Consider the following 25,562-nt stretch of genomic DNA (forward strand, 5'->3'; position numbering starts at 1 on the left):
CGGTGGTCGATAATAGAATCGCTTCCATTGCATCGCAGAATCATTGCTTCGGACTTACCGATGGGGTGGTCCGGAGTCCCTAAATTCAATACTGGAACCGCCGCTCTAAGAGGTAGCAGGGGAGAGAGAAAGAAAAACATAAGATGGGTTACACTCTTAGAAATAAAGCTTTCCAATCTTCAGTGGCTCCCCACCATTTTGGCTTGCCCCAGCTCCCAAGAGTTTGTTCTAATGATAATAATAATAATAATGGTATTTGTTCAGCGCTTACTATGTGCCAGGGACTGTACTAAGTGCTGGGGTGGATAAAAGCAAGGTCTTAATCTCCATTTTACAGACAAGGTAACTGACACATAAGGAAGTTAAATGACTTTCCCAAGGCCACAGAGCAAACAAGTGACGAGGCCGGGATTAGAACCCATGACCTTCCGACTCAGGCCCATGCTCTACCCATTATGCCACCGCTCTGCTTCCCAAAACCCCAGTGGCAGGTGGAATGGAGAGAAGTCATAGAACTTAAAACTCCACGTACGTATTGCAAGCTTGCACATAAACTAGCACACGCAGCCGACCAATATTTATTGAGCCCACTGTGTTCATAACTCATTAGAAAGACTCTTGCCTCCCCTATTTCGGGCCCGGTATAGAACAGTGCTTGGCACATAGTAAGCACTTAAATACCATAATTATTATTATTATTATTATAACCTCAAGTGCACAGTGTCATCATCCTCACCACTACTAACAGAATTTAGTACCTTCTTCGGAGCGGAGCTCAATACTAGGTGCTCCAGTAAGGTGACCAGATTTGAGAGGACGCAGAGTAAAATCGGAGTGGGGCCTGAAGGAATATTTGAAAAGTTTATGCCTTCTCACTTGAAAAAGCCAAACTACTCTGAGCCAGAAGCAGACCAAAGAGGAGGAAAAAAACCCAAACCGCTGAAGATATTCCAGTCAGTCAGTCAATCAGTCAATTCCAATCTCTTCCTAACTTGCTTCATTTAAGGACAAAATCAACCACAATCCCCAGATAGTGGCAACCCTAGGTATCAGGAAACCCCGCATACATACGTCTAAATATGCCTGGGTGTTATCTGAGCCTCTAGAAGAGAAAAATCTTGCCTCACCACTGACTCCAATCCCTAATTGCCCAAACCGAAAACTGAGGCAGAAGGCTGAGGCATCAAGGCACCCGAAGGTGCAGGAAGTGAGAAGAGGAGAGAGGGATGAGAACTTGAGCCTCTTCTCCACTTTTAGATTCTGCACACAGTAAGCGCTCAATAAATACAATTGATGATGATGATGATGATGATGATGATGAGATTGCGAGTCCCCCGAGGCATAAGGTGAGAGCTCAACAAACACAACTGAATGATTGAAGGAATGAGAGACAGGAGGCCTTCTCAGACTGAGCCCCCTTTTTCCTCTCCCCGCCCTATCTCCTTCCCCTCCCCACAGCACCTGTATATATGTTTGTACAGATTTATTACTTGTACATATTTACTATTCTATTTATTTTGTCAATGATGTGCATCTAGCTTTACTTCAGGGTTTTATCCCTGAGTTCCTGACAGGATTCGGGGAAGGCGATGGCAGGGACCGGGAGTGGGGTAGAGATGTAATATTTCCTTTAAATGGCCTCTCATCCCTCCTGTTGGTGAAGCGGCGGGACCTAGTGGGAAAAAGCACAGTCCTGGGAGTCTGGGTTCTCATCTCAGATCTACCACCTGTCTGCTGTGTGGCCGTGGGAAAGGAAATGAAATAAATTAAAAAAAAAAATAAAATAAAATGTATTTTATTTGTACATAGTTATTCTATTTATTTTATTTTGTTAATATGTTTTGTTCTCTGTCTTCCCCTTCTAGACTGTGAGCCCGCTGTTGGGTAGGGACCGTCTCTACATGTTGCCAACTTGTACTTCCCAAGCGCTTTGTAGAGTGCTCTGCACACTGTAAGCGCTCAATAAATACGATTGAACGAATGAATGAATGAATATCTAACTTCCCAATGCTTAAAACAGTGCTCTGCATACAGTCCGTGCTTAATACGTACTACTACTACTAGAAGAGGCACACATTCTCACCTCTGGCCATGTTTTTTTGGTGCCGTTGCCCAGTCGGAAGATGTGGCATAGTTGTAGGATGAAGAGCAGGTAACAAAAAGGAGCTAAGATCCCACCAAAGCCCAGCGGATGACACACACACACACAAACACACATTCACAGGAAGGAGGGCGGCACGTCAGTGCTCTCTACATATGGTAAGCAATGATATTGTCACATTTTCCATCGACACACATGGCAGGCTCGGATTGGGGGCATTGTCCAAAGGGGGCATGCCTACTACTAATAATAATAATGATGGCATTTGTTAAGCGCTTACTATGTGCAAAGCACTGTTCTAAGTGCTGGGGAGGTTCCAAGGTGATCAGGTTGTCCCATGGGGGGCTCACAGTCTTAATCCCCGTTTTACAGATGAGGTCACTGAAGTGACTTGCCCAAAGTCACCCAGCTGACAAGCGGCGGAGCCGGGATTTGAACCCACGACCTCTGACTCCAAAACCCGGGCTCCTTCCACTGAGCCACGCTGCTTCTCTACTCAGTGCCCTTAATTTGGCAATGGGTGCCCACCGGTTAAGAGACTGGATAAGGGAGGGTCCTAGTCTAATGTGCCATTAGGGCAAGAATATCCTTCCACGAAGAGAATCAGAGATTGAAGGGCATTTAGCGGTCTGTGACTGCAGGAAGGTCCTATGAGAGAGTGGAGAAGAGTTTCATTTTCTCACTCTCTAATCCTGCTTTTGAGTCCCGCCAACCCGGGGATTTTAATGGTGAATTTCTATTTTGCACCCAAATGTTTCCTGTAAATAATTCCCCATTTTATAGTCGTACTGAAGCAGCTAGGCTTAGTGGAAAGAGCCCGGGCTTGGGAGTCAGAGGTCGTGGGTTCTAATCCCGGCTCCACCACTTGTCAGCTGTGAGACTTTGGGCAAGTCACTTCACTTCTCTGTGCCTCAGTTACCTCATCTATAAAATGGGGATGAAGATTGTGAACCCCACGTGGGACAACCTGATTACCTTGTATCTGCCCCAGTGCTTAGAACAGTGCTTGGCACATAGTAAGTGCTTAGCAAATACCAACATTATTATTATTATTATATTGAAACTCCGCATTGCTCAAAAATGCAAATATTTCATTCACTCATATTTACTGAGCACTTACTCTTTGCAAAGCACTGTATTAAGTGCTTGGGACAGTACCGTGTATCAACAAACAGACACATTCCCACCCACAACGAGCTCACAGTCTAGAGATGAGCTATTTCAGAAAAAGCTTAGGGAAAGAGTTTGAAGACAGGTTCACTCCATCCTCACATCTACAACTGTCAATTCAAATCAATTAATTGATTGATTGCTAATCAAATCAATCAATAAATATATTGGGGGCGGATTGCACGGTTCACTGTGCTAAGCGCTTGGGGACTATAATATAACATAGTTAGTAGACACATTCCCTGCCCACAAGGGACTTACTATAAGAGTCGTTTCATTCCTGAAACTTTTCAGGAGATTCTGATATGATAGGCCTAAAGTCAAATTTTCAGAGAACTTGAATTGCACCCATTAAACCAGAACGCAGTACTTACCACTGAAGCTTTATCTAACTTTATCTGTTCGTAGACAAGCTCGGCTGCTTTTTGTTTTGCCTTCTGTTTATTTTTTCCATCACCAGTAGCCTGATATTTTCCAACAGTCAACACACATGAAGAACTAGGAGGAAATAAATATAGGGAATTGAATTTGTGTCTAGTAAATCAAATCTTCTGTTCATCTAAAGAAAAAAGAATCATATCAAGCATCGTTACACAGGTGGGAATTACCATGCGATTATCCAGAAGAGGAGCATGCCATCTGCTTATTGGTTGGGAGGAATATATTCCTGTGATGCTCAGTCCTAATGATCTCTGGGGAAAAGATTCCCTGGAGACTCTAGCTCTGTCCCCCTTCAGAATGAGAACACAGCAGTAACAGAAGTTCGTTCATTCAGTCGTATTTATTGAGCGCTTCCTGTGTGCAGTATGCATTAAGCACGGACTGTATGCAGAGCACTGTTTTAATCAATCAATCGTATTTATTGAGCGCTTTCCTCATCTGGAAAATGGGGATTAAGACTAGGAGCCCCACGTGGGACAATGCGATTACCTTGTCCCTCCCCCAGCGCTTAGAACGGTGCTTGGCACATAGTAAGCGCTTAACAAACACCATCATTATTATTATTATCATCACCATCGCTGGTAGTAACTTCTAGGTGCAGAGCTCAATATTAGGGGCTTGAATAAGGGGGCCAGATTTGGGGCGGACGCCAAGGCAAATTGGAGTGGGGCCTAAATGGGTGTGGTTTAAAAGTGGGTGGCAGCCATGGGGAAAGGGATAAGAGGGGGAAAGGAAGGAAAGAGAGAAGGAGAGGAAGGGAAAAGTGAAAAAGAGAAGAAGGGGGAAGGGAGGAGGAGAAAGCAGTAAGAGGAAAAGGGAAAAGGGGAAAAGGAGACAGCGGACAGAAAGTAATGCGAGGGAGATAAAGGGGAGTAGATTATATGTGTATATATGGATATATACATATTTATAGGTATAGATATCTATGTATGTAGGTGTGGGTGTGTGTATAAATGAACAGTATATAAAAATACTGACTTGGCTGAGGGGATGGCAAGACAAAAAAGGTTGAAAGACCAATCCAGAAATTCCTCTTAGGGAAAGTGACTTTTCAGAAGAGCTGAAAGTCACTTCTCAAAATGTTGCCCATCACCCATTCGTTTTCTTCCATCCCCAGCACTCCCCTGCCCAATTTTCTTCCCGCCCTAGACCTCTCTTCCCGCTCCCGGCTCAAGTTCTAAGCATCGGCCCTCACTCTTCAGGGACTATGTTTTCCTCTCATTCCCCTAAGTCCCGGATCTTCTTTATCCCTTAGTACCTGTGGTCCCCTCTCAGGGTTACAGGTGGAGAGTTTCTAGTTTTCAGCCCCTTCCTTCCTCTCCCCTTCATCCCCCTCTCCATCCCCCTCATCTTACCTCCTTCCCTTCCCCACAGCACCTGTATATATGTATATATGTTTGTACATATTTATTACTCTATTTATTTATTTATTTGTTTTACTTGTACATATCTATTCTATTTATTTTATTTTGCTAGTATGTTTGGTTTTGTTCTCTGTCTCCCCCTTTTAGACTGTGAGCCCACTGTTGGGTAGGGACTGTCTCTATAGGTTGCCAACTTGTACTTCCCTAGCGCTTAGTACAGTGCTCTGCACACATTAAGCGCTCAATAAATACAATTGATTGATTGATAGTACTCTATCAGTCTCGATTACAGGAGGGAGAGTCAAGCAGAGGCCTATCCATTCCATCCTCAGCTTGGGCAGTGGCTAGCGAGTGGAAGGCAATCCGCTACGAGTCAAAACTCACCCGTGAAGGGAAGCAACGGCACAGGAGAGAGTCGAGGGCGGAGATTCGAGTTTACCGCGCAGAAGGAGGCGATGGCAAACCGCTACCGGATTTTTACCGAGAAAACTCTAAGGATCCACTACCAGAACGATTGCAGATGGAGGTGGGGCGTTCTGGGAGAGATGTGTCCCCGGCGTCGCTATGGGTCGGACACGACTCTTTGGGAAGTTACTGCTGACACCATATACACTAATATTTATATATGATTTTCATATTCAGAAAAAAGTACAAGCAGAATTATTTAAGAGCATCTTGAGCAGTGGAAAATTGGGTGGATATTTTGGTATTTCTTGCTGGTTAAGCGAATTTAAAGGTGCAAATCAGGAGTCCAAGAAACTCTTCAGGGACATCTGACAGCTTTTCTTATAACTAGCAAAGTGACTTTTGGACGTATTCAGCACCTAATTCCTACCCTGACTGACAACCACAGGTGAACCGACAGCCGTAGAAATTACAACCGAAGCCAAAACGGAATTGCAAATTTCAGAAAATCCGCAGGAACCAACAGTTCCTAACAAGACTTCTAGACTGTGAGCCCGCTGTCGGGTAGGGACCGTCTCTAGATGCTGCCAGCTTGTACTTCCCAAGCGCTTAGTACAGTGCTCTGCGCTCAATAAATACGATTGAATGAATGAATGAATGAATGAATGACTCGACGGCATAAGACAAGTACCTCTGGTCCTAGATGCCATATCGCTCTTCAAACACAATTGAAATAAGAATGCCTGCTCCCTCCCCAAACAACTCTGGACTCTGCATAGACGCTGATAGAATCAGTCAGTCATATTTATTGAGCGCTTACTGTGTGCAGAGCACAGTACTAAGCGCTTGGGAGACCTCCACACTATAACAGACATATTCCCCCACCAACAGTGAGCTTACAGTCTACAGGGGGAGACGGACATTAATATAAATAAATAAATTACAGATCTGGACATGTGTGCTGTGGGGCCAGGAGGGAGGGATGAATAAAGGGAGTCAGTCAGGGCGACGCAAAAGGGAGTGGGAGAAAAGGAAAAGAGGACTTGCGGGAGGTCTCTTGGAGGAGATGGGCCTTCAATAAGGCTTTGAGGGGGGCAAAAGTAATTGTTTGTCAGATATGAAGCACTTAGTACAGTGCTGTGCACATAGTAAGAGCTGGAAAAATACCAATGATGACGATGCATCCCGTCTATCCTCAATCAATCGTATTTATTGAGCACTTACTGTGTGCAGAGCACTGTACTAAGCGCTTGGGAAGTCCAAGTTGGCAACATATAGAGACGGCCCCTACCCAACAGTGGGCTCACAGTCTAGAAGGGGGAGACAGAGAAAAGGAAAGATGGAGGGAAGATGGCTAGAAGATGGCGGGAGAATAATGTTGCGTGGGCAAAGAAGGAGCAATGCAGCCTCTCAGGCTGGGAGACAAATGTTCCCTCTCCCCTGCCACCTTCTCCCAATCCACACCAAACTGAGACAGGACTTGGAGAATTTATGGTATTTGTCAAGCGCTTACTATGTGTCAACAACCACTGTTCTAAGCGCTGGGTTAGGTACAGCAGCATGGCTCAGTGGAAAGAGGCCAGGTTTCGGAGTCAGAGGTCAATGGGTTCAAATCCCAGCTCTGCCAATTGTCAGCTGGGTGACTTTGGGCAAGTCACTTCACTTCTCTGGGCCTCAGTTCCCTCATCTGTAAAATGGCGATTAAGACTTTGAGCCCCCCGTGGGACAATCTGATCACCTTCTAACCTCCCCAGCGCTTAGAACGGTGCTTTGCACATAGTAAGCGCTTAACAAATACCATCATTATTATTAAACTCCCCAGTGCTCAGAACAGTGCTTTGCACATAGTGTTTAACAAATACCATTATTATTATTATTATTAAACTCCCCAGCACTTAGAACAGTGCTTTGCACATAGTAAGTGCTTAACAAATACCATTATTATTATTATTATTAAACTCCCCAGCACTTAGAACAGTGCTTTGCACATAGTAAGTGCTTAAGAAATACCATTATTATTATTATTATTAATAAACTCCCCAGCGCTTAGAACAGTGCTTTGCACATAGTAAGTGCTTAACAAATACCACCATTATTATTAAACTTCCCAGCGCTTAGAACAGTGCTTTGCACATAGTAAGCGCTTAATACCATCATTGTTATTATTATTATTACTATTAAACTCCCCAGCGCTTAGAACAGTGCTTTGCACATAGACACTTAACTAACTTCTCTGTGCCTCAGTTACCTCATCTGTAAAATAGGGATTGACGGTAAGCCCCCCGTAAGCGCTTAACAAATGCCATCATTATCATTATTATTATTACAAGAAAACTGGGTTGGACACAGTCCCTGTCCCTCGTGGGGCTCACAGACTAACTGGGAAGAAGAGGCACTTAATCCCCCTATTACAACTGAGGGACCCAGACAAGTGAAGTGACTTGGCCAAGGGTCACACAGCAAGCAATTGGCCGAGTCAGGATTAGAACCCAGGTCCTTTGGCTCCCAGGCCCTTGCGCTTTCCTGAAGGTCAAGCTGCCCTGAGGGCAGAAGCAATTCCGCCAGGGATCCGGGCATCCAACAGCAGGTAAATATGTCTTTTAGATTGCTTAATATGTCTTTTAGACTGTGAGCCCACTGTTGGGTAGGGACTGTCTCTATATGTTGCCAACTTGTACTTCCCAAGCGCTTAGTACAGTGCTCTGCACACAGTAAGCACTCAATACGATTGATGATGATGATGATGATGATGTCCGAGCTGGAGCCCTTGGGCAGAAAAGCCTAGACTTCCCCAGCCCGGCTCACATGCTACTAAGGAATATAAGGATATACTGATTAAAAAGCATAAATAACAAATCCCGAAAAAGTCAACGTTGCTAGGAAATTAACCTTGAGAACACATAACGCTTCCCTGTTGAAGACATTAAAAAGTAAACTCAGAGGGCAAAAATCTAAACTGTACCTTACCTCGGTAGCATAGAAACGTTGTCATATTTATGGGAGAAATCTATATCTAAATGTAATCCTTCCACTTGTGCCCACTGATTGACGAGGCCCATGTAATTGTTATACGCTGAGGAGCTTTCGCTTGTTGACTCTGATGGTGGTGGTTTTAACTCTGGGGAAGCCAGGGACTTCTCAATCTACGAAATGAAAGAAAAGATGATGATGACGTATTTTATTTTACAAATTGCATTACCAAAGGACAGGAGGTAGGTGACCATGCAGACATCAGAAATGCATTCAAAGGACCACAATCTTGTAGCTCATGAGCAAATCCCACTCCGGTGTTCTGCTTCGCTAACATATTTATAAGAACGGTCCAGGGTGGAGTTCCCGGTTCTTTAAAAATTCCAGCCCTTTCCTCCCAAGAATGGAAGAACATCGGAAAAAAGCATTACTTTCCCTCTAATAATCCACTAGGGTCTGTTGAACCTGAAGGTAGCCAAACTCCTCTTGAACCTGATGATATCCGCTAATGTTTTTAAACTTAATCCGTCCTGATCTGTTTACACACATCTCGTGACAAATTCCACATGCTTCCCTCCTGCTGGGTGAAGAGGTGTTTTCATTCAGGGCAGGGAATGTGTCTGCTAACTCTGTTGTATCGTACCCTCCCGTGCGCTTAGTATAGTGCCCTGCACATAGTGAGCGCTCAATCAATACCATTGGTCGGGTGATCGATTCTTTTATTTGTACCCCCTATCCCACGGCACCTAGATACGTATCTGTAAATTATACATTACATTTACTTATATGAACGTCTGTCTCCCCTCAAACTGTAAGTTCGTTAAGGGAGGGGACGTGTCTGCTAATTTTGTTGTATTGTACCCTCCCAAGTGCTCACTACAGTGCTCTGCAATCAATCAATCAATCGTATTTATTGAGCGCTTACTGTGTGCAGAGCACTGTACTAAGCGCTGGGGAAGTACAAGTCGGCAACACAGTAGGCGTTCAATAGAGAAGCAGCGTGGCTCAGTGGAAAGAGCACAGGCTTTGGAGTCAGAGGTCATGGGTTCAAATCCCGACTCCGCCAATTGTCAGCTGGGTGACTTTGGGCAAGTCACTTCTCTGGGCCTCAGTTACCTCATCTGTCAAATGGGGATTAAGACTGTGGGCCCCACGTAGGACAACCTGATCACCTTGTAACCTCCCCAGCGCTTAGAACAGGGCTTTGCACATAGTAAGCGCTTAATGAATGCCATCGTTATCATTATTATTATTAATAAATATGATAGATTGACTGATTTCAGCCCCTGGTTTCCACTCTCCAGGATCTACCAGTCTCCACCTGGCCCCGTTAAAAATGCACTGATTTGCAGAACCAATTGAGGTGAACTGAAGGGAGAGGGGATGAGGTGAAGGTTGCAATTTCTCACTTGAGGAAACCAGCTGAGAGGACTGAAGAGCACGGCATCTCAGGATGGAGAAGTAGCAAAGGGTCCCGTGAATAATAACATTATTATTATATAATAATATCGTTGTCTTATGCTGTCGAGTCATCTCCGACCCACACTTCTCTGTGCCCTAGCTACCTCACCTGTTAAATGGGGATTAAGACTGTGAGCCCCACACGGGACGGTGTCGACGTCCAACCTAATTATCTCGTATCAGAGCTTAGTACAGTGCCTGGCACGTAGTAAGCGCTCAACAAATACTATAAAAAAATGAAAAAAGATGATCACGTCAGACACGGTCCCGGATGAGGCACAGAGTCACTTCATTCATTCATTCATTCAATCGTATATATTGAGCGCTTACTGTGTGCAGAGCACTGGACTAAGCGCTTGGGAAGTACAAGTTGGCAACGTCTAGAGACGGTTCCTACCCAACAGTGGGCTCACAGTCGAGAAGGGGGAGACAGAGAACAAAACATATTAACAAAATAAAATAAATAGAATAAATATGTACAAATACAATAGATTTTATTTGAGTTTTTTTTTTTTTAATTTCCTTTCCCATGGCCACATGGCAGACAGGTGGTAGATCTGGGATGAGAACCCAGACTCCCAGGACTGTGCTTTTTCCCACTAGGTCCCGCCGCTTCACCAATAGGAAGGATGAGAGGCCATTTGAAGGAAATATTACATCTCTACCCCACTCCGGGTCCCTGCCATCGCCTTCCCCGAATCCCGCCAGGAACTCAGGGATAAAACCCAGGTGCATTTACAAGATATTCTTGCACGTCCTCTTGGAAACGATCAGGTGGAATTACCTGGTTGTCCTTCGTGAGGATCTTCAGGGCCAATTTGGCCGCAGCATCCTTTGCTTTCTTCTTGGATGAGCCTGAGGCTTCAGGAAATTCTCTGCCCTCTATGATAACCTGAACGGTAAATCTGCACAGAAAGGGCAGGGTCAGACTAGACCGCAGAATCCACGGCCTTGACCTCGCTTGGAATTAACTGCTGTCCTGAATAATCATCACGTGCATCGTTCCTTAATGATCTGAAGTTGTCACTCTCTGTGACAGCCCTTAGGTGAGAAAAATACTTGGAGTCCTATAGAAAAGGACAATTTGTAAAAAACACATTTCTTGGCTAAGCCCACAGCCAAGAACTAGACAAGACGCTGAACTTCCCCACTTCCCCACTTATAATAATAATAATGATGGCATTTGTTAAGCGCTTACTATGTGCAAAGCACTGGTCATCATCATCATCATCAATCATATTTATTGAGCGCTTACTGTGTGCAGAGCACCGTACTAAGCGCTTGGGAAGTCCAAGTTGGCAACATATAGAGACGGTCCCTACCCAACAGTGGGCTCACAGTCTAAAAGGGGGAGACAGAGAACAAAACCAAACATACTAACAAAATAAAATAAATAGAATAGATATGTACAAGTAAAATAAATAAATAAATAGAGTAATAAATATGTATGGTCAGATGAGGCCGAGCTTCTCCCGGCTCCCTGCGACCGGGTAACGACGGAGCAATTGCTTAGACCTGAAGTTGGGTTGGGTTTTTCACTCAGTTACTGCCCATTTGCCATCTGAAGGATGTTTAGGGGTGCAAAAATGGGGTAAAGCCTCTGCCGAAGCAGCACGGCGTAGCGGATAGAGCACGGGCCTGGGATTCAGAAGATCATAGGTTCTAATCCCGGCTTCCCCACTGGTCTGCTGGGTGATCTCGGGCAAGTCGCTTCACTTCTCTGTGCCTCCGTTACCTCATCTGTAGAATGGGGATTGAGACCGTGGGTCCCAAGTGGGACCAACCCGAATTGCTTGTAAACGCCCCAGCGCTCAGTACGGGGCCCGGCACACAGTGATGCTTAAATGCCACTGTTATTATTATCATCATCGCAGACTGGGTTAGGTTCACTTCCCCGTTGTCACCTCCAGTTGAACATCCTGAGCATTCGGTACCTAAAGACTCCGTTATTCCATGATCTACTGGCGAACTTACTGCAGGTTATGATCGGGGCCGGTTTTTGAGATGTCCCGGTAGACGAGCTTCAGTCCTTTCTTCTGACAATATTCGTGAAGATGGGCCGAATGGATACGGGGTTCAGGAGCGTTCGCCATCCTTTGGGCGGAACCTTCCAGGACAAGGAAACCGAGACGCTGTTTAACAGGAAACAGGCATTTCTTAAAATTTCCCTCTGTTCCGAACTCAACCGATCCTCCTCTTGACTCGCTGCATCCTCTGATAGTCACATCCCAGAGCAAAGGGCCGGATTAGCGATTGGGAAATAAAATCTGTGCTCGAGTAATATATCGATGCTAGGCAGATTCGATCACTGGGTGACCTTGGGAAACGTACCTTAACTTCCGAGCGCCCGTTTTCCCCAAAGTGGTTTTAATTCCACTTGTCTTTTCCTACCCTCAAGGATGGTGCTGGTTCAAAATGAAATCATTTGTTGGGAGAAGCGACGGAACCAAGTGGAGAGACCTCAGGCCTGGGAGTCAGAAGGACCTGGGTTCTAATTCAGCCTTTGCCACTTGTCTGCCGTACTGTCTGCACATAGTAAGCGCTCAGTATATACAACTTGAACGAACGTCTTTAGACAATAATAATAATAACGATGGCATTCGTTAAGCGCTTACTATGTGCCAAGCACTGTTCTAAGTGCTGGAGAGGATAAAAGGTGATCAGGTTGTCCCACGGGGGGCTCCCAGTCTTCATCCCCATTTTACAGATGAGGTAACTGAAGCCTAGAGAAGTGAAGTGACTTGTCCGAAGTCACACAGCTGACAAGTGGCAGGGCCGGGATTAGAACCCATGACCTCTGACTCCCAAGCCCGGGCTCTTTCCATTGAGCCACGCTGCTTCTCTGAAGTCACTTCACTTCTCTGTGCCTCAGTTACCTCACCTGTAAATGGGGATTAAGACTGTGAGCCCCATGTGGGCCACAAACTGTGTCCAACCCGTTTAGCTGGTATCTGCTCCGATGCTTAGTACAATGCCTGGCATCTATTAAGTGCTTAAATACCATAAAAAGCACCTCCCGTTCCTAAGAAAGATGTATAACCATAAAGCCATGCTACTGGGTCTGAATATGAGCATTTCCACGAGAGCTAAATTAAAAGAAATAATGGACGTCTCAGGGCTGGCCTTCTTTATCAAGGATTTTTTTTATATTAACATTTATTAAGCACTTACTATGTGCAGAGCACTGTTCTAAGCGCTGGGGAGGTTACAAGGTGATCAGGTTGTCCCCCGTGGGGCTCACAGTCTTCATCCCCATTTTACAGATGAGGTCACTGAAGCCCAGAGAAGTGAAGTGACTTGTCCAAAGTCACACAGCTGACAAGTGGCAGAGCTGGGATTCGAACCCATGACCTCTGACTCCCAAGCCCGGGCTCTTTCCATTGAGCCACGCTGCTTCTCTGAAGTCACTTCACTTCTCTGTGCCTCAGTTACCTCATCTGTAAATGGGAATTAAGACTGTGAGCCCCATGTGGGCTATGGACTGTGTCCAACCTGATTAGCTGGTATCTGCTCCGATGCTTAGTACAGTGCCTGGAATCTATTAAGTGCTTAAATACCATAGAAAGCACCTCCCGTTCCTAAGAAAAATGTACAACTATAAAGTGACGCTATTGGGTCTGAATATGAGCATTTCCACGAGAGTTAAATTAAAAGAAATAAAGGACGTCTCAGGGCTGCCCTTGTTTTTCAAGGATGATTTTTTTATAATAACATTTATTAAGCGCTTACTATGTGCAAAGCACTGTTCTAAGCGCTGGGGAGGTTACAAGGTGATCAGATTGTCCCACGGGGGGCTCCCAGTCTTCATCCCCATTTTTTAAAGAATAATAATAATAAAAATAATAATAATAATAATAATGTTGGTATTTGTTAAGCGCAAGGTGCAAGGCACTGTTCTAAGCGCTGAAGTAGATACAAGGTAATCAGGTTGTCCCACGTGGGACTCACAGTCTTCACCCCCATTTTACAGATGAGGGAACTAAAGCCCAGAGAAGTGAAGTGGCTTGCCCAAAGGCACACAGCTGACGAGTGGCGGGGCCGGGATTAGAACCCATGACCTCTGACTCCCAAGCCCGGGCTCTTTCCATTGAGCCACGCCGCTTCTCTGAAGTCACTTCACTTCTCCGTGCCTCAGTTACCTCACCCGTAAATGGGGATTAAGTACTTCCCAAGCGCTTAGTACAGTGTTCTGCACTCAATAAATACGATTGAATGAATGAATGAAGACTGTGAGCCCCATGTGGGCTATGGACTGTGTCCAACCCGTTTAGCTGGTATCTACTCTAATGCTTAGTACAGTGCCTGGCATCTATTACGTGCTTAAATACCATAGAAAGCACCTCCCGTTCCTAAGAAAAATGTACAACTATAAAGTGACGCTACTGGGTCTGAATATGAGCATTTCCACGAGAGCTGAATTAAAAGAAATAAAGGACGTCTCAGGGCTGGCCTTCTTTTTCAAGGATGATTTTTTTAATAATAACACTTATTAAGCGCTTACTATGTGCAAAGCACTGTTCTAAGCGCTGGGGAGGTTACAAGGTGATCAGGTTGTCCCCTGTGGGGCTCACAGTCTTCATCCCCATTTTACAGATCAGGTTGTCCCACGTGGGACTCGCAGTCTTCATCCCCATTTTACAGATGAGGGAACCAAAGCCCAGAGAAGTGAAGTGGCTTGCCCAAAGGCACACAGGTGACAAGTGGCGGGGCCGGGATTAGAACCCATGACCTCTGACTCCCAAGCCCGGGCTCTTTCCATTGAGCCACGCCGCTTCTCTGAAGTCACTTCACTTCTCCGTGCCTCAGTTACCTCACCTGTAAATGGGGATTACGCACTTCCCAAGCGCTTAGTACAGTGTTCTGCGCTCAATAAATACGATTGAATGAATGAATTACGACTGTGAGCCCCATGTGGGCCACGAACTGTGTCCAACCCGATTAGCTGGTATCTACTCCGATGCTGAGTACAGTGCCTGGCATCTATTAAGTGTTTAAATACCATAAAAAGCACCTCCCGTTCCTAAGTGTACAACTACAAAGCGATGGTATTGGGTCTGAAGATGAGCGTTTCCATGAGAGCTAAATTAAAAGAAATAAAGGACGTCTCAGGGCTGGCCTTCTTTTTCAAGGATGATTTTTTTTTATAGTAACATTTATTAAGCGCTTACAATGTGCAAAGCACTGTTCTAAGCACCAGGGAGGTTACAAGGTGATCAGGTTGTCCCACGGGGGGCTCACAGTCTTAATCCCCATTTTACAGATGAGGTCACTGAGGCCCAGAGAAGTGAAGTGACTCGCCCAGTCACACAGCTGACAGGTGGCGGAGCGGGGATTCGAACCCATGACCTCTGACAATCAATCAATCAATCAATCGTGTTTACTGAGCGCTGTTTGCAGAGCACTGTACTAAGCGCTTGGGAAGTACAAGGTGGCAACATATAGAGACAGTCCCTACCCAACAGTGGGCTCACAGTCATAATCCACCGACTGCTAAATCCTGCTGCTGGAAATTCCTCCGGGATACTTCCCAGCTCCGGCCCTCCCTCCCTACTCAAACAGGGACCATCCCAATCCAAGAGAATTGGCCCTGGGAGTCAGAAGGTCACGGGTTCTAATCCCGGCTCCGTCACTCCTCCGCTGTGTGAAGTCGGGCAAGTGACTTCACTTCTCTGTGCTTCAGTTCCCTCATCTGTAAAATGGAGAGTCAATAACGGTTCATTCATTCCATCGTATTTATTGAGCGCTTACTGTACACACAGCGCTGGACTAAGTGCTTGGCAACATATCATTAATCGTATTTATTGAGCGCTTACTGTGTGCAGAGCACTGGACTAAGCGCTAACATATAGAGACGGTCCCTACCCAACAGCGGGCTCACAGTCTAGACGTCTAGACAGCCTAGTCTAGAACCATCAAACCAGACTGATAGAATTATAGATTCATTCCTTCAATCGTATTTATGGAGCGCTGACTGTGTGCGGAGCACTGGACTAAGCGCTCGGGAAGGACAAATCGACAACAGGTAAGAGACGGTCCCCCTGCCCCACACCGGGCTCCCAGGCTGGAAGGAGGAGACAGGCAACAAAACGAGTGGACGGGCGTCCATAGTAGCGGAAAAGCCAGAATTAGAGCTATGTGCACATCATTAATAATTAGAGAATAATTACAGAATAATTAGAGAAGCAGCGTGGCTCAGCGGAAAGAGCCCGGGCTTTGGAGTCAGAGGTCATGGGTTCGAATCCTGGCTCCACCACACGTCTCTGTGTTCATTCATTCATTCATTCAATCGTATTTATTGAGCGCTTACTGTGTGCAGAGCACTGGACTGAGCGCTTGGGAAGTCCAAGTTGGCAACAGAGAGAGACGGTCCCTACCCAACAACGGGCTCACAGGCTAGTGCGATCTTGGGCAAGTCACTTCACTTCTCTGAGCCTCAGTGACCTCATCTGTAAAATGGGGAAATCGTTCTCCCTCCTACTTAGACTCTAAGCCCACGTGGGACCAGATTACCTCATATGCATCCCGGGGCTCAGTACAGCGCTTGGCACATAGTAAGCGCTTACCAAAAACCCCCACTACTTCCTTGGAAACTCTCCCCCGGCTCTTCCCGTCCTCACCCGCTACCTCCCAGTTCCCACTCTCTGTTTCTCAGAAGCTCGCCGTCATCACCGGCATTTATTTGGCACTGACAACGCGCAGAGCACTGTAGTAAACGCTCGGGAGAGTACAAGCTCATCGTCTAAATCGCGCCTCGCTCTTGGCTTCCCTGACTCCAACCTCTCGGTCCCGCTATTCCCTCGGCCTGGGATTCCCTGCTCCTCCAAGTCTTCATCTTCGGAGCCCACGGATCCCCTCGCCCGCTGTTGGGTAGGGATTGTCCCTATCTGTTGCCAAACTGTACTCACCAAGCGCTTAGTCCAGTGCTCTGCACGCAGTAAGCGCTCAATAAATACAACAATGAATGAATGGGAAGCTTTTCTCCATTAATGAACCACATCCCAGTATCCAAGTCACATCAAGCCAACACCCACCCTTACCACTTAGGGATTTTATTCCTCGCTCAGCACTTAGATATATGCGTATTCAACGACTTTTAGACTGTGAGCCCACTGTTGGGTAGGGACTGTCTCTATATGTTGCCAATTTGTACTTCCCAAGCGCTCTGCACCCAGTAAGCGCTCAATAAATACGATTGATGATGATGATGATGACTTATTCTGCTGTTAGACCCTGACAAATTTGCATCACCACCTGTTATATCCCTTTGTTCTTCTTTCTCCTCCCGGTATTTCTCTACATATTTTACATCTGCCTGTCTCCCCCATTAGAGTCACACTCCTTGAGGACAGGACTGTGTACCTTGCTTCTGGTGCGCCCTCCTGTGCATTTAATATAGTTCAATCAATCAATCAATCGTATTTATTGAGCGCTTCCTGTGTGCGGAGCACTGTACTGAGCGCTCGGAAAGTACAATTTGGCAACAGATAGAGACAATCCCGATCCACCATCGGGCTCACGGTCTTGGGGGGGAGACACAGACAACAAAACAAGTAGACAGGTGTCACAGGACCTGGGTTCTAATTCTGACTCTTTCTGATTCCCTTTTAGACTGTGAGCCCACTGTTGGGTAGGGACTGTCTCTATATGTTGCCAATTTGTACTTCCCAAGCGCTTAGTACAGTGCTCTACACATAGTAAGCACTCAATAAATATGATTGATGATGATGACTCACCATGTGTCTGCTGGGTGACAAAGGACAAGTCGCTTAACTTCTCTTTACCTCAGTTACCTCATCTGTCAAATGGGGATTAAATCCTACTCTCTCCTACTTAGACTGTGAGCCCCAAGTGGGACGGGGCTGTAGCCGACCCGAATAACTTCAATTATTGACATATAGTAAGCGCTTAATAAAAAAAAAAAACTGAACTCGGGTCCCCTGGATTCCAGACCTAAGTTCTTTCACTAGGCCACACCGCCGCTCATCACCGCAATTGATTTCGGCGCCCGGCACTTAGTAAGCGCTTAAATATTATTAGTATTATCGGTTCTGGTCAAGGACGGCTGGGACGTCCTCCTAATCATAATTTGCTCTTCCTGAAATAATTTCCCGGTGATATTTATTGCATATCGACCGCGTGCAGACCACTGTACTAAAGCTTGGGAGAATAACTAAAGCTTGGGAGAATAGTTCTCTGAACTCAGCGGGCACTCAATAAATAGCACTGAGACAGCTAGATGGATGGATTAAATACAATGGCACCCGTTAACCGCAACCTGCCGGGCACTGTGATTAAATGCTGGGGTAGATCTGTGAAGATGCAGTGTGGTCTAATGGCTAGAGCACAGTCTGCGAGTCAGAAGGGCCTGGGTTCTAATCCCAGCTCCATCGCCCATCTGCTGTGTGACCTCGGACGAATCACTTATAATAATAATAATAATAATGGCATTTATTAAGCGCTTACTATCATCATCAATTGTATTTATTGAGCGCTTACTGCGTGCAGAGCACTGGACTAAGCGCTTGGGAAGTCCAAGTTGGCAACATCTAGAGACGGTCCCTACCCAACAGTGGGCTCGCGGTCGAAAAGGGGGAGACGGACAACCGAACCAAACACGCTAACAAAATAAAATAAAAAATAAAACAAAATAAAATAAATAGAACAGATATGTACAAGCAAAATAAATAAATAGATAGAGTAACAAATATGTACAAACATATATACACTTGTCCTTCCCAAGCGCTTAGTCCAGTGCTCTGCACACAGTGAGCGCTCAATATGGTGGAATGAATTAATAACCATCACTGCGGTATCTGTCCAGCGCTCACTATGTGCTAGGCGCCGTACTAAGCGCCGGGGCGGAGCCGAGAAATCGGTCCCCCATTTTCCGGATGAGGGAAGCGGAAGCTTTACTATGTGCAAAGCACTGTTCTAAGCGCTGCAGCACTGTTCTCTCTGGCTCAGTTACCTCATCCGTTAAATGGGGTTAAGACTGTGAGCCCCACGTGAGACACGGACCGGGTCCAACCTGATTAGCTTGTATCCACCCCGGCGCTTAGGACAGTGTCTGGCGCCTAGTAAATCATCATCAATCGTATTTATTGAGCGCTTACTATGTGCAGAGCACTGTACTAAGCGCTTGGGAAGTACAAATTGGCAACATATAGAGACGGTCCCTACCCCACAGTGGGGTCACAGTCTAAAAGTCTAGTAAATGCTTAACAAGTATCATCTTCGTGGCTCAGTGGAAAGACTCCAGGCTTTGGAGCCAGAGGTCGTGGGTTCAAAACCCAGCTCTGCCATTTGTCGGCTGTGTGACCTTGGGCAAGTCACTTCACTTCTCTGGGCCTCAGTTCCCTCATCTGGGAAATGGGGATGAAGATTGTGAGCCCCCAATCAGACAACCTGATCATCTTGTAACCTCCCCAGCGCTTAGAATAGTGCTTTGCACATAGTAAGCGCTTAATAAATGCCATCATCATCTTTTTTTTTTTTAAGTTAATCAGGTGGGATACAGTCCCTGTCCCAACAAGGACTTGGGGTCTAACCTTAGCTCTGCCACTTGTCTGCTGTGTGACCTTGGGCAAGTCACTTCACTTCTCTGGGCCTCAGTTCCCTCATCTGTGAAATGGGGATTAAGACTGTGAGCCCCCAGTCAGACAACCTGATCACCTTGTAACCTCCCCAGCGCTTAGAATAGTGCTTTGCACATAGTAAGCGCTTAATAAATGCCATCATCATCTTTTTTTTTTTTTAAGTTAATGAGGTGGGATACAGTCCCTGTCCCAACAAGGACTTGGGGTCTAACCTTAGCTCTGCCACTTGTCTGCTGTGTGACCCTGGGCGAGTCACTTCACTACCCCTCAGTGACCTCATCTGCAAAACGGGGATTCAGAGGGCGAGCCTCGTGTGCGACAGGGCCTGTGTCCAACCTGATTACCTTGCATAATCATGACGTTCATTAAGCGCTTACTATGTGCAAAGCACCGTACTAAGCGCTGGGGAGGATACGAGGTGATCGGGTCATCCCACGGGGGGGGCTCACAGTCTTCATCCCCATTTTGCAGATGAAGGGACTGAGGCACGGAGAAGTGAAGGGACTTGCCCCAAGTCACGCAGCTGACAAGTGGCGGGATTTGAACCCACGACCTCTGACTCCAAAGCCCGTGGTCTCTTCTAGACTGTGAGCCCGCTGTTGGGGAGGGACTGTCTCTATGTGTTGCCGACTTGTACTTCCCAAGCGCTTAGTACAGTGCTCTGCACACAGTAAGCGCTCAATAAATACGATTGACGATGATGATGACCGTCTCTATGTGGTGCCGACTTGTACTTCCCAAGCGCTCAGTACAGTGCTCTGCACACAGTAAGCGCTCAATAAATACGATTGATGATGATGATGACCGTCTCTATGTGGTGCCGACTTGTACTTCCCAAGCGCTCAGTACAGTGCTCTGCACACAGTAAGCGCTCAATAAATACGATTGATGATGATGATGACCGTCTCTATGTGGTGCCGACTTGTACTTCCCAAGCGCTCAGTACAGTGCTCTGCACACAGTAAGCGCTCAATAAATACGATTGATTGATTGATTTCCACTGAGCCCCGCTGCTTCTCTAGCCCAGAGCTTAGCACAGTGCTTGGCACCTACTGAGCGCTTAACAAATCCCAAAATAATAATTCTGCCTTGGCCCCTCGTCGGCTGTGGGACTCTGGGGAAGTCATTTAACCTATTTTAGCTCCCTCATCTGTGAAATGGGGATTGAGACTGCCTCTGCCCCTTCTCTGCTGTGTGACTCCGGGGAAGTCGCTTAAGTTCTCTGTTTCTCAGTTTCCTCATCTGTAAAACGGGGATTGAGACTGTCACCTGGACTGATCTACCCCGGCACTTGGTACAATGCTTTGCAAACAGGAACCGTTTCATAAATCCCATAATAATAATAATAATTCTGCCTCTGCCCCTTCTCTGCTGTGTGACTCTGGGGAAGTCGCTTAAGTTCTCTGTTTCTCAGTTTCCTCATCTGTAAAACGGGGATTGAGACTGTCACCTGGACTGATCTACCCCAGCACTTGGCACAATGCTTTGCAAATAGTAACCGTTTCATAAATCCCATAATAATAATAATTCTGCCTCTGCCCCTTCTCTGCTGTGTGACTCCGGGGAAGTCGCTTAAGTTCTCTGTTTCTCAGTTTCCTCATCTGTAAAACGGGGATTGAGACTGTGAGCGACCTGGAGTGATGTACCGCAGTACTTGGCACAGCGCTTGGCACCTACTGAGCGCTTAATAAATCCCATAATAATTAATAATTCTGCCTCGGCTCCTCGTCCGCCGTGTGACTCTAGGAAAGTCATTTAACTTCTTTCAGTTTCCTCATCTGTAAAATGGGGATTGAGACTGTGAGCCCCAGGGGACACCTGAACTGATGCACCCCAGCACTTAGTACGGTGCTTGGCACCTACTAAGTGCTTAACAAATCCCATAATAGCATCAATCGTATTTATTGAGCGCTTACTGTGTGCAGAGCACTGTACTAAGCGCTTGGGAAGTACAAGTTGGCAACATATAGACTGTGAGCAATTCTCAGACTGTGAGCCCACTGTTGGGTAGGGACTGTCTCTATATGTTCCCAACTTGGACTTCCCAAGCGCTTAGTCCAGTGCTCTGCACACAGTAAGCGCTCAATAAATACGATTGATGATGATGATATAGAGACAGTCCCTACCCAACAGTGGGCTTACAATCTAAAAGTCTAAAATAATAATAATTCTGCCTCGGCTCCTCGTCCGCCGCGGGACTCTAGGAAAGTCATTTAACTTCTTTCAGTTTCCTCATCTGTAAAACGGGGATTGAGACTGGGAGCCCCATACGGGCCCTGGACTGATGTACCCCAGCGCTCAGTACAGTGCTTGGCACCTAGTAAGAGCTCAGCAAATCCCACGATAATAATCCTGCCTCCGCCCCTGGTCTGCTGTGTGGCTCTAGGGAAGTCGTTTAAATTCTCTGTTTCTCAGTCTCCTCATCTGTAAAACGGGGATTGAGACTGTGAGCCCCAAATGGGACCTGGACCGATGTACCCCAGCACTCAGTACAGTGTCCGGCACCTAATAAGCCCCGTTTGATGGATGAGGTCACTAGGAACCAGGGGCTAATTTTTTTTTCATTTCTGTGGGCTTCAGTGAGGCCGTTTCCTCTAGATGTTGCCAATTTGTCCTTCCCAAGCGCTTAGTACAGTGCTCTGCACATAGTAAGCGCTCAATAAATACGATTGATGATGATGATGACGGGGGCCGAGCGGCGGCTTTGGTGGCGACCTATTTAGCGTGGCTCGGTGGAAAGAGTCAGAGGTCGTGGGTTCTAATCCCGCCTCTGCCCCTTGTCAGCTGTGTGACTTTGGGCAAGTCCCTTCACTTTTCTGGGCCTCAGTTCCCTCATCTGTAAAATGGGGATTTAGACTGAGCCCAACGGGGGACAACCTCATTACCTTGTATCCCCGGCAGCGCTTACGACAGTGCTTGGCACATAGCCAGCGCTTAACAAATGCCATCATTCATTCATTCAATCGTATTTATTGAGTGCTTACTGGGTGCAGAGCACCGTACTAAGCGCTTGGGAAGTACAAGCCGGCAACCTATAGAGACGGTCCCAACCCAACAACAGGGCTCATCATTATTATTATTATTATTATTATTTTATTAATGACGTGTATAGAGAAGCAGCGCGGCTCAGTGGAAAGAGCCCGGGCTTGCGAGTCGGAGGTCATGGGTTCTAATCCCGCCTCCGCCACTTGTCAGCTGGGTGACTTTGGGTAAGTCAATTTCTCTAGGCCTCAGTTCCCTCATCTGAAAATGGGGGTGAAGGCTCTGAGCCCCACGTGGGACAACCTGATTATCTTGTATCCCCCCCAGCGCTTAGGACAGTGCCTGGCACATAGTAAGCGCTTAACAGATGCTATCATCATTATTATTATTATTTTATTAATGATGTGCATATAGCTCTAATTCTATTTATGGAGAAGCAGCGTGGCTCAGCGGAAAGAGCCCGGGCTTTGGAGTCAGAGGTCAGGGGTTCAAATCCCGCCTCCGCCACTCAGCTGTGTGACTTTGGGCAAGTCACTTCACTTCTCTGGGCCTCAGTTCCCTCATCTGGAAAATGGGGATGAAGACTGTGAGCCCCCCGTGAGACAACCTGATTATCTTGTATCCCCCACAGCGCTTAGGACAGTGCTTGGCACATAGTAAGCGCTTAACAGATGCCATCATCATTATTATTATTTTGTTAATGATGTGCATATAGCTCTAATTCTATTTATGGAGAAGCGGCGTGGCTCAGCGGAAAGAGCCCGGGCTTTGGAGTCAGAGGTCAGGGGTTCAAATCCCGCCTCCGCCACTTAGCTGTGTGACTTTGGGCAAGTCACTTCACTTCTCTGGGCCTCAGTTCCCTCATCTGGAAAATGGGGATGAAGACCGTGAGCCCCCCGTGAGACAACCTGATCACCCTGTAACCTCCCCAGCGCTTAGAACGGTGCTTTGCACATAGTAAGCGCCTAAGAAATGCCATTATTATTATTATTATTATTATTATTATTATTTATTCTGACGGTTTTGACGCCTGTCTACATGTTGTGTCTTGTCTGTCTCCCCCTTCTAGCCCGTGAACCCGTTGGCTCAATGGAAAGAGCCCGGGCTTGGGAGTCGGAGGTCACGGGTTCAAATCCCGGCTCCTCCGATGGTCAGCTGTATGACCTTGGGCGAGTCACTCGGCTTCTCTGTGCCTCAGTTACCTCGTCCGTAAAATGGGGATTAAGACTGTGAGCCCCACGTGGGACAACTTGATCACCTTGTATCCTCCCCGGCGCTTAGAACGGTGCTTCGCACATAGTAAGCGCTTAACAAATGCCATCGCTATTATTATTAGGGCCCGTCTCTGTCGGTTGCCGACTTGTCCTTCCCAAGCGCTTAGTGCAGTGCTCTGCACGCAGTAAGCGCTCCATAAATACGATTTGAATGAATGAGCCCGTTGTTCCCAAGCGCTTAGTCCAGTGCAACTTGTCCTTCCCAAGCGCTTAGTCCAGTGCTCTGCACGCAGTAAGCGCTCCAGAAATACGATTGAATGAATGAGCCCGCTGTTCCCAAGCGCTTAGCGCAGTGCTCTGCACGCAGTAAGCGCTCCCTAAATAGGACTGAATGACTGAGCCCGCTGTTCCCGAGCGCTTAGCGCAGTGCTCAGCACGCAGTAGGCGCTCCCTACATACGACTGAACGAGTGAGGCCGCCGTCGGGTAGGGCCCGTCTCTAGACGTTGCCGCCTTGTCGTCATCATCATCATCCATCGTATTTACGGAGCGCTTCCCGTGTGCGGAGCACTGGACCGAGCGCTTGGGAAGGACAAGTTGCCCCCCGCCATGTCCCCCTCCCCCTCCCCCTCCCGGCAGCCCCCCGAGCCCGCGCTCCCGCTCGTCGCCGTCCCCCCCCCCCCCCTCCTCACCGGCGCGGCAGTGACCGTGGCAGCGGCAGCGGCAGCGGCAGCGGCAGTGTCCGTGCCCGTGGCCGCGACTCCCGCCCCCCGCGCTCCGCCCCCCGCGGGCTCCGAGGCCGCTCTCGGTTTCGATTCCAGGCTCGGCTGCCCTCAGCCCCGCCCCTTCTCCCCTCAGCCCCGCCCCTCGTCTCCCTTTAGCCCCCGTCTCCCCTCTGCCCCGCCCATTCTCTCCCCTCAGCCCCGCCCCTTTCCCCGAAGCCCCGCCCCTCATCTCCCTTTAGCCCCGTCTCCCCTCTGCCCCGCCCACTCTCTCCCCTAAGCCCCGCCCCTTCTCCCCTTAGCCCCGCCCCTCGCCTCCCCTCTGCCCCGCCCCGTCTCCCCTCAGCCCCGCCCATTCTGTCCCCTCAGCCCCGCCCCCGTCTCCCTCAAACCCCTCCCCTTTGCCCCTCAGCCCCTCCCCTTCGCCCCTCAGCCCCGCCCCTCGTCTCCCTCCTGCCCCGCCCCTCTCTTTCCCTCAGCCCCGCCCCTCCTTTTAGCCCCGCCCCACCACCCATTCGCCACGCCCCTCGCCCCCCTTAGCCCCGCCCCTCGTCTCCCCTCAGCCCCGCCCCTCCTCTCCCCTTACCCCGCCCCCGTCTCCCCTCAGCCCCGCCCCTCGTCTCCCTTTAGCCCCGCCCCTCGTCTCCATTTAGACCGTTCCCCTTAGCCCCGCCCCTCGCCTCCCCTCAGCCCCGCCCCCTTCTCCCCTCGGCCCCGCCCCTTCTCTCCCCTCAGCCCCGCCCCCCGTCTCCCTCAAACCCCTCCCCCGGTCTCGCCTCGGCCCCGCCCCTCGGCCCCTCTTCGCTCCTCCCCTGGCCCCCCCTCAGCCCCGCCCACTTATCTTCTCAGCCCCTCCCCGTAGCCCCTCGGCCCCGCCCCCTCGTCTCCCCTCGGCCCCGCCCGTCCTCTCCCTTTAGCCCCACCCCTCCTCTTAGCTCCGGCAACTTGTACTGCCCAAGCGCTTAGTACAGTGCTCTGCACACGGTAAGCGCTCAATAAATACGATTGATTGATTAGCCCCGCCCCTCTTCTCCCCTCAGCCCCGCCCTCCATCTCCCCTCAGCCCCGCCCCCTCTCCCCAGCCCCGCCCATCGTCTCCCCTCAGCCCCGCCCCCCCGTCTCCCTCAGCCCCGCCCC

At 48.0% G+C, this 25,562-nt stretch overlaps 1 protein-coding gene across 2 annotated transcripts in view; it reads right to left on the reverse strand.

The window, feature by feature from the left end:
- Positions 1-24,431, reverse strand: part of EIF2AK2 (eukaryotic translation initiation factor 2 alpha kinase 2) — a 58,691-nt gene extending 34,260 nt beyond the window's left edge. For both annotated transcript variants that reach the window (XM_038772607.1, XM_038772606.1), the window contains exons 1-6: positions 24,396-24,431; positions 11,887-12,019; positions 10,697-10,817; positions 8,449-8,624; positions 3,646-3,769; positions 59-105 (exon numbers count right to left, since the gene is read on the reverse strand). In XM_038772607.1, the coding sequence (XP_038628535.1) occupies positions 59-105; positions 3,646-3,769; positions 8,449-8,624; positions 10,697-10,817; positions 11,887-12,005 (587 nt within the window). In that variant the 5' untranslated portion in view covers positions 12,006-12,019; positions 24,396-24,431. The remainder of the gene's footprint in view (positions 1-58; positions 106-3,645; positions 3,770-8,448; positions 8,625-10,696; positions 10,818-11,886; positions 12,020-24,395) is intronic.
- Between the last annotated feature and the right edge of the window lie 1,131 nt (positions 24,432-25,562).

This window comes from Tachyglossus aculeatus, chromosome X1 (assembly GCF_015852505.1).
Source record: "Tachyglossus aculeatus isolate mTacAcu1 chromosome X1, mTacAcu1.pri, whole genome shotgun sequence".
Classification (NCBI taxonomy): Eukaryota; Metazoa; Chordata; class Mammalia; order Monotremata; family Tachyglossidae; genus Tachyglossus; species Tachyglossus aculeatus.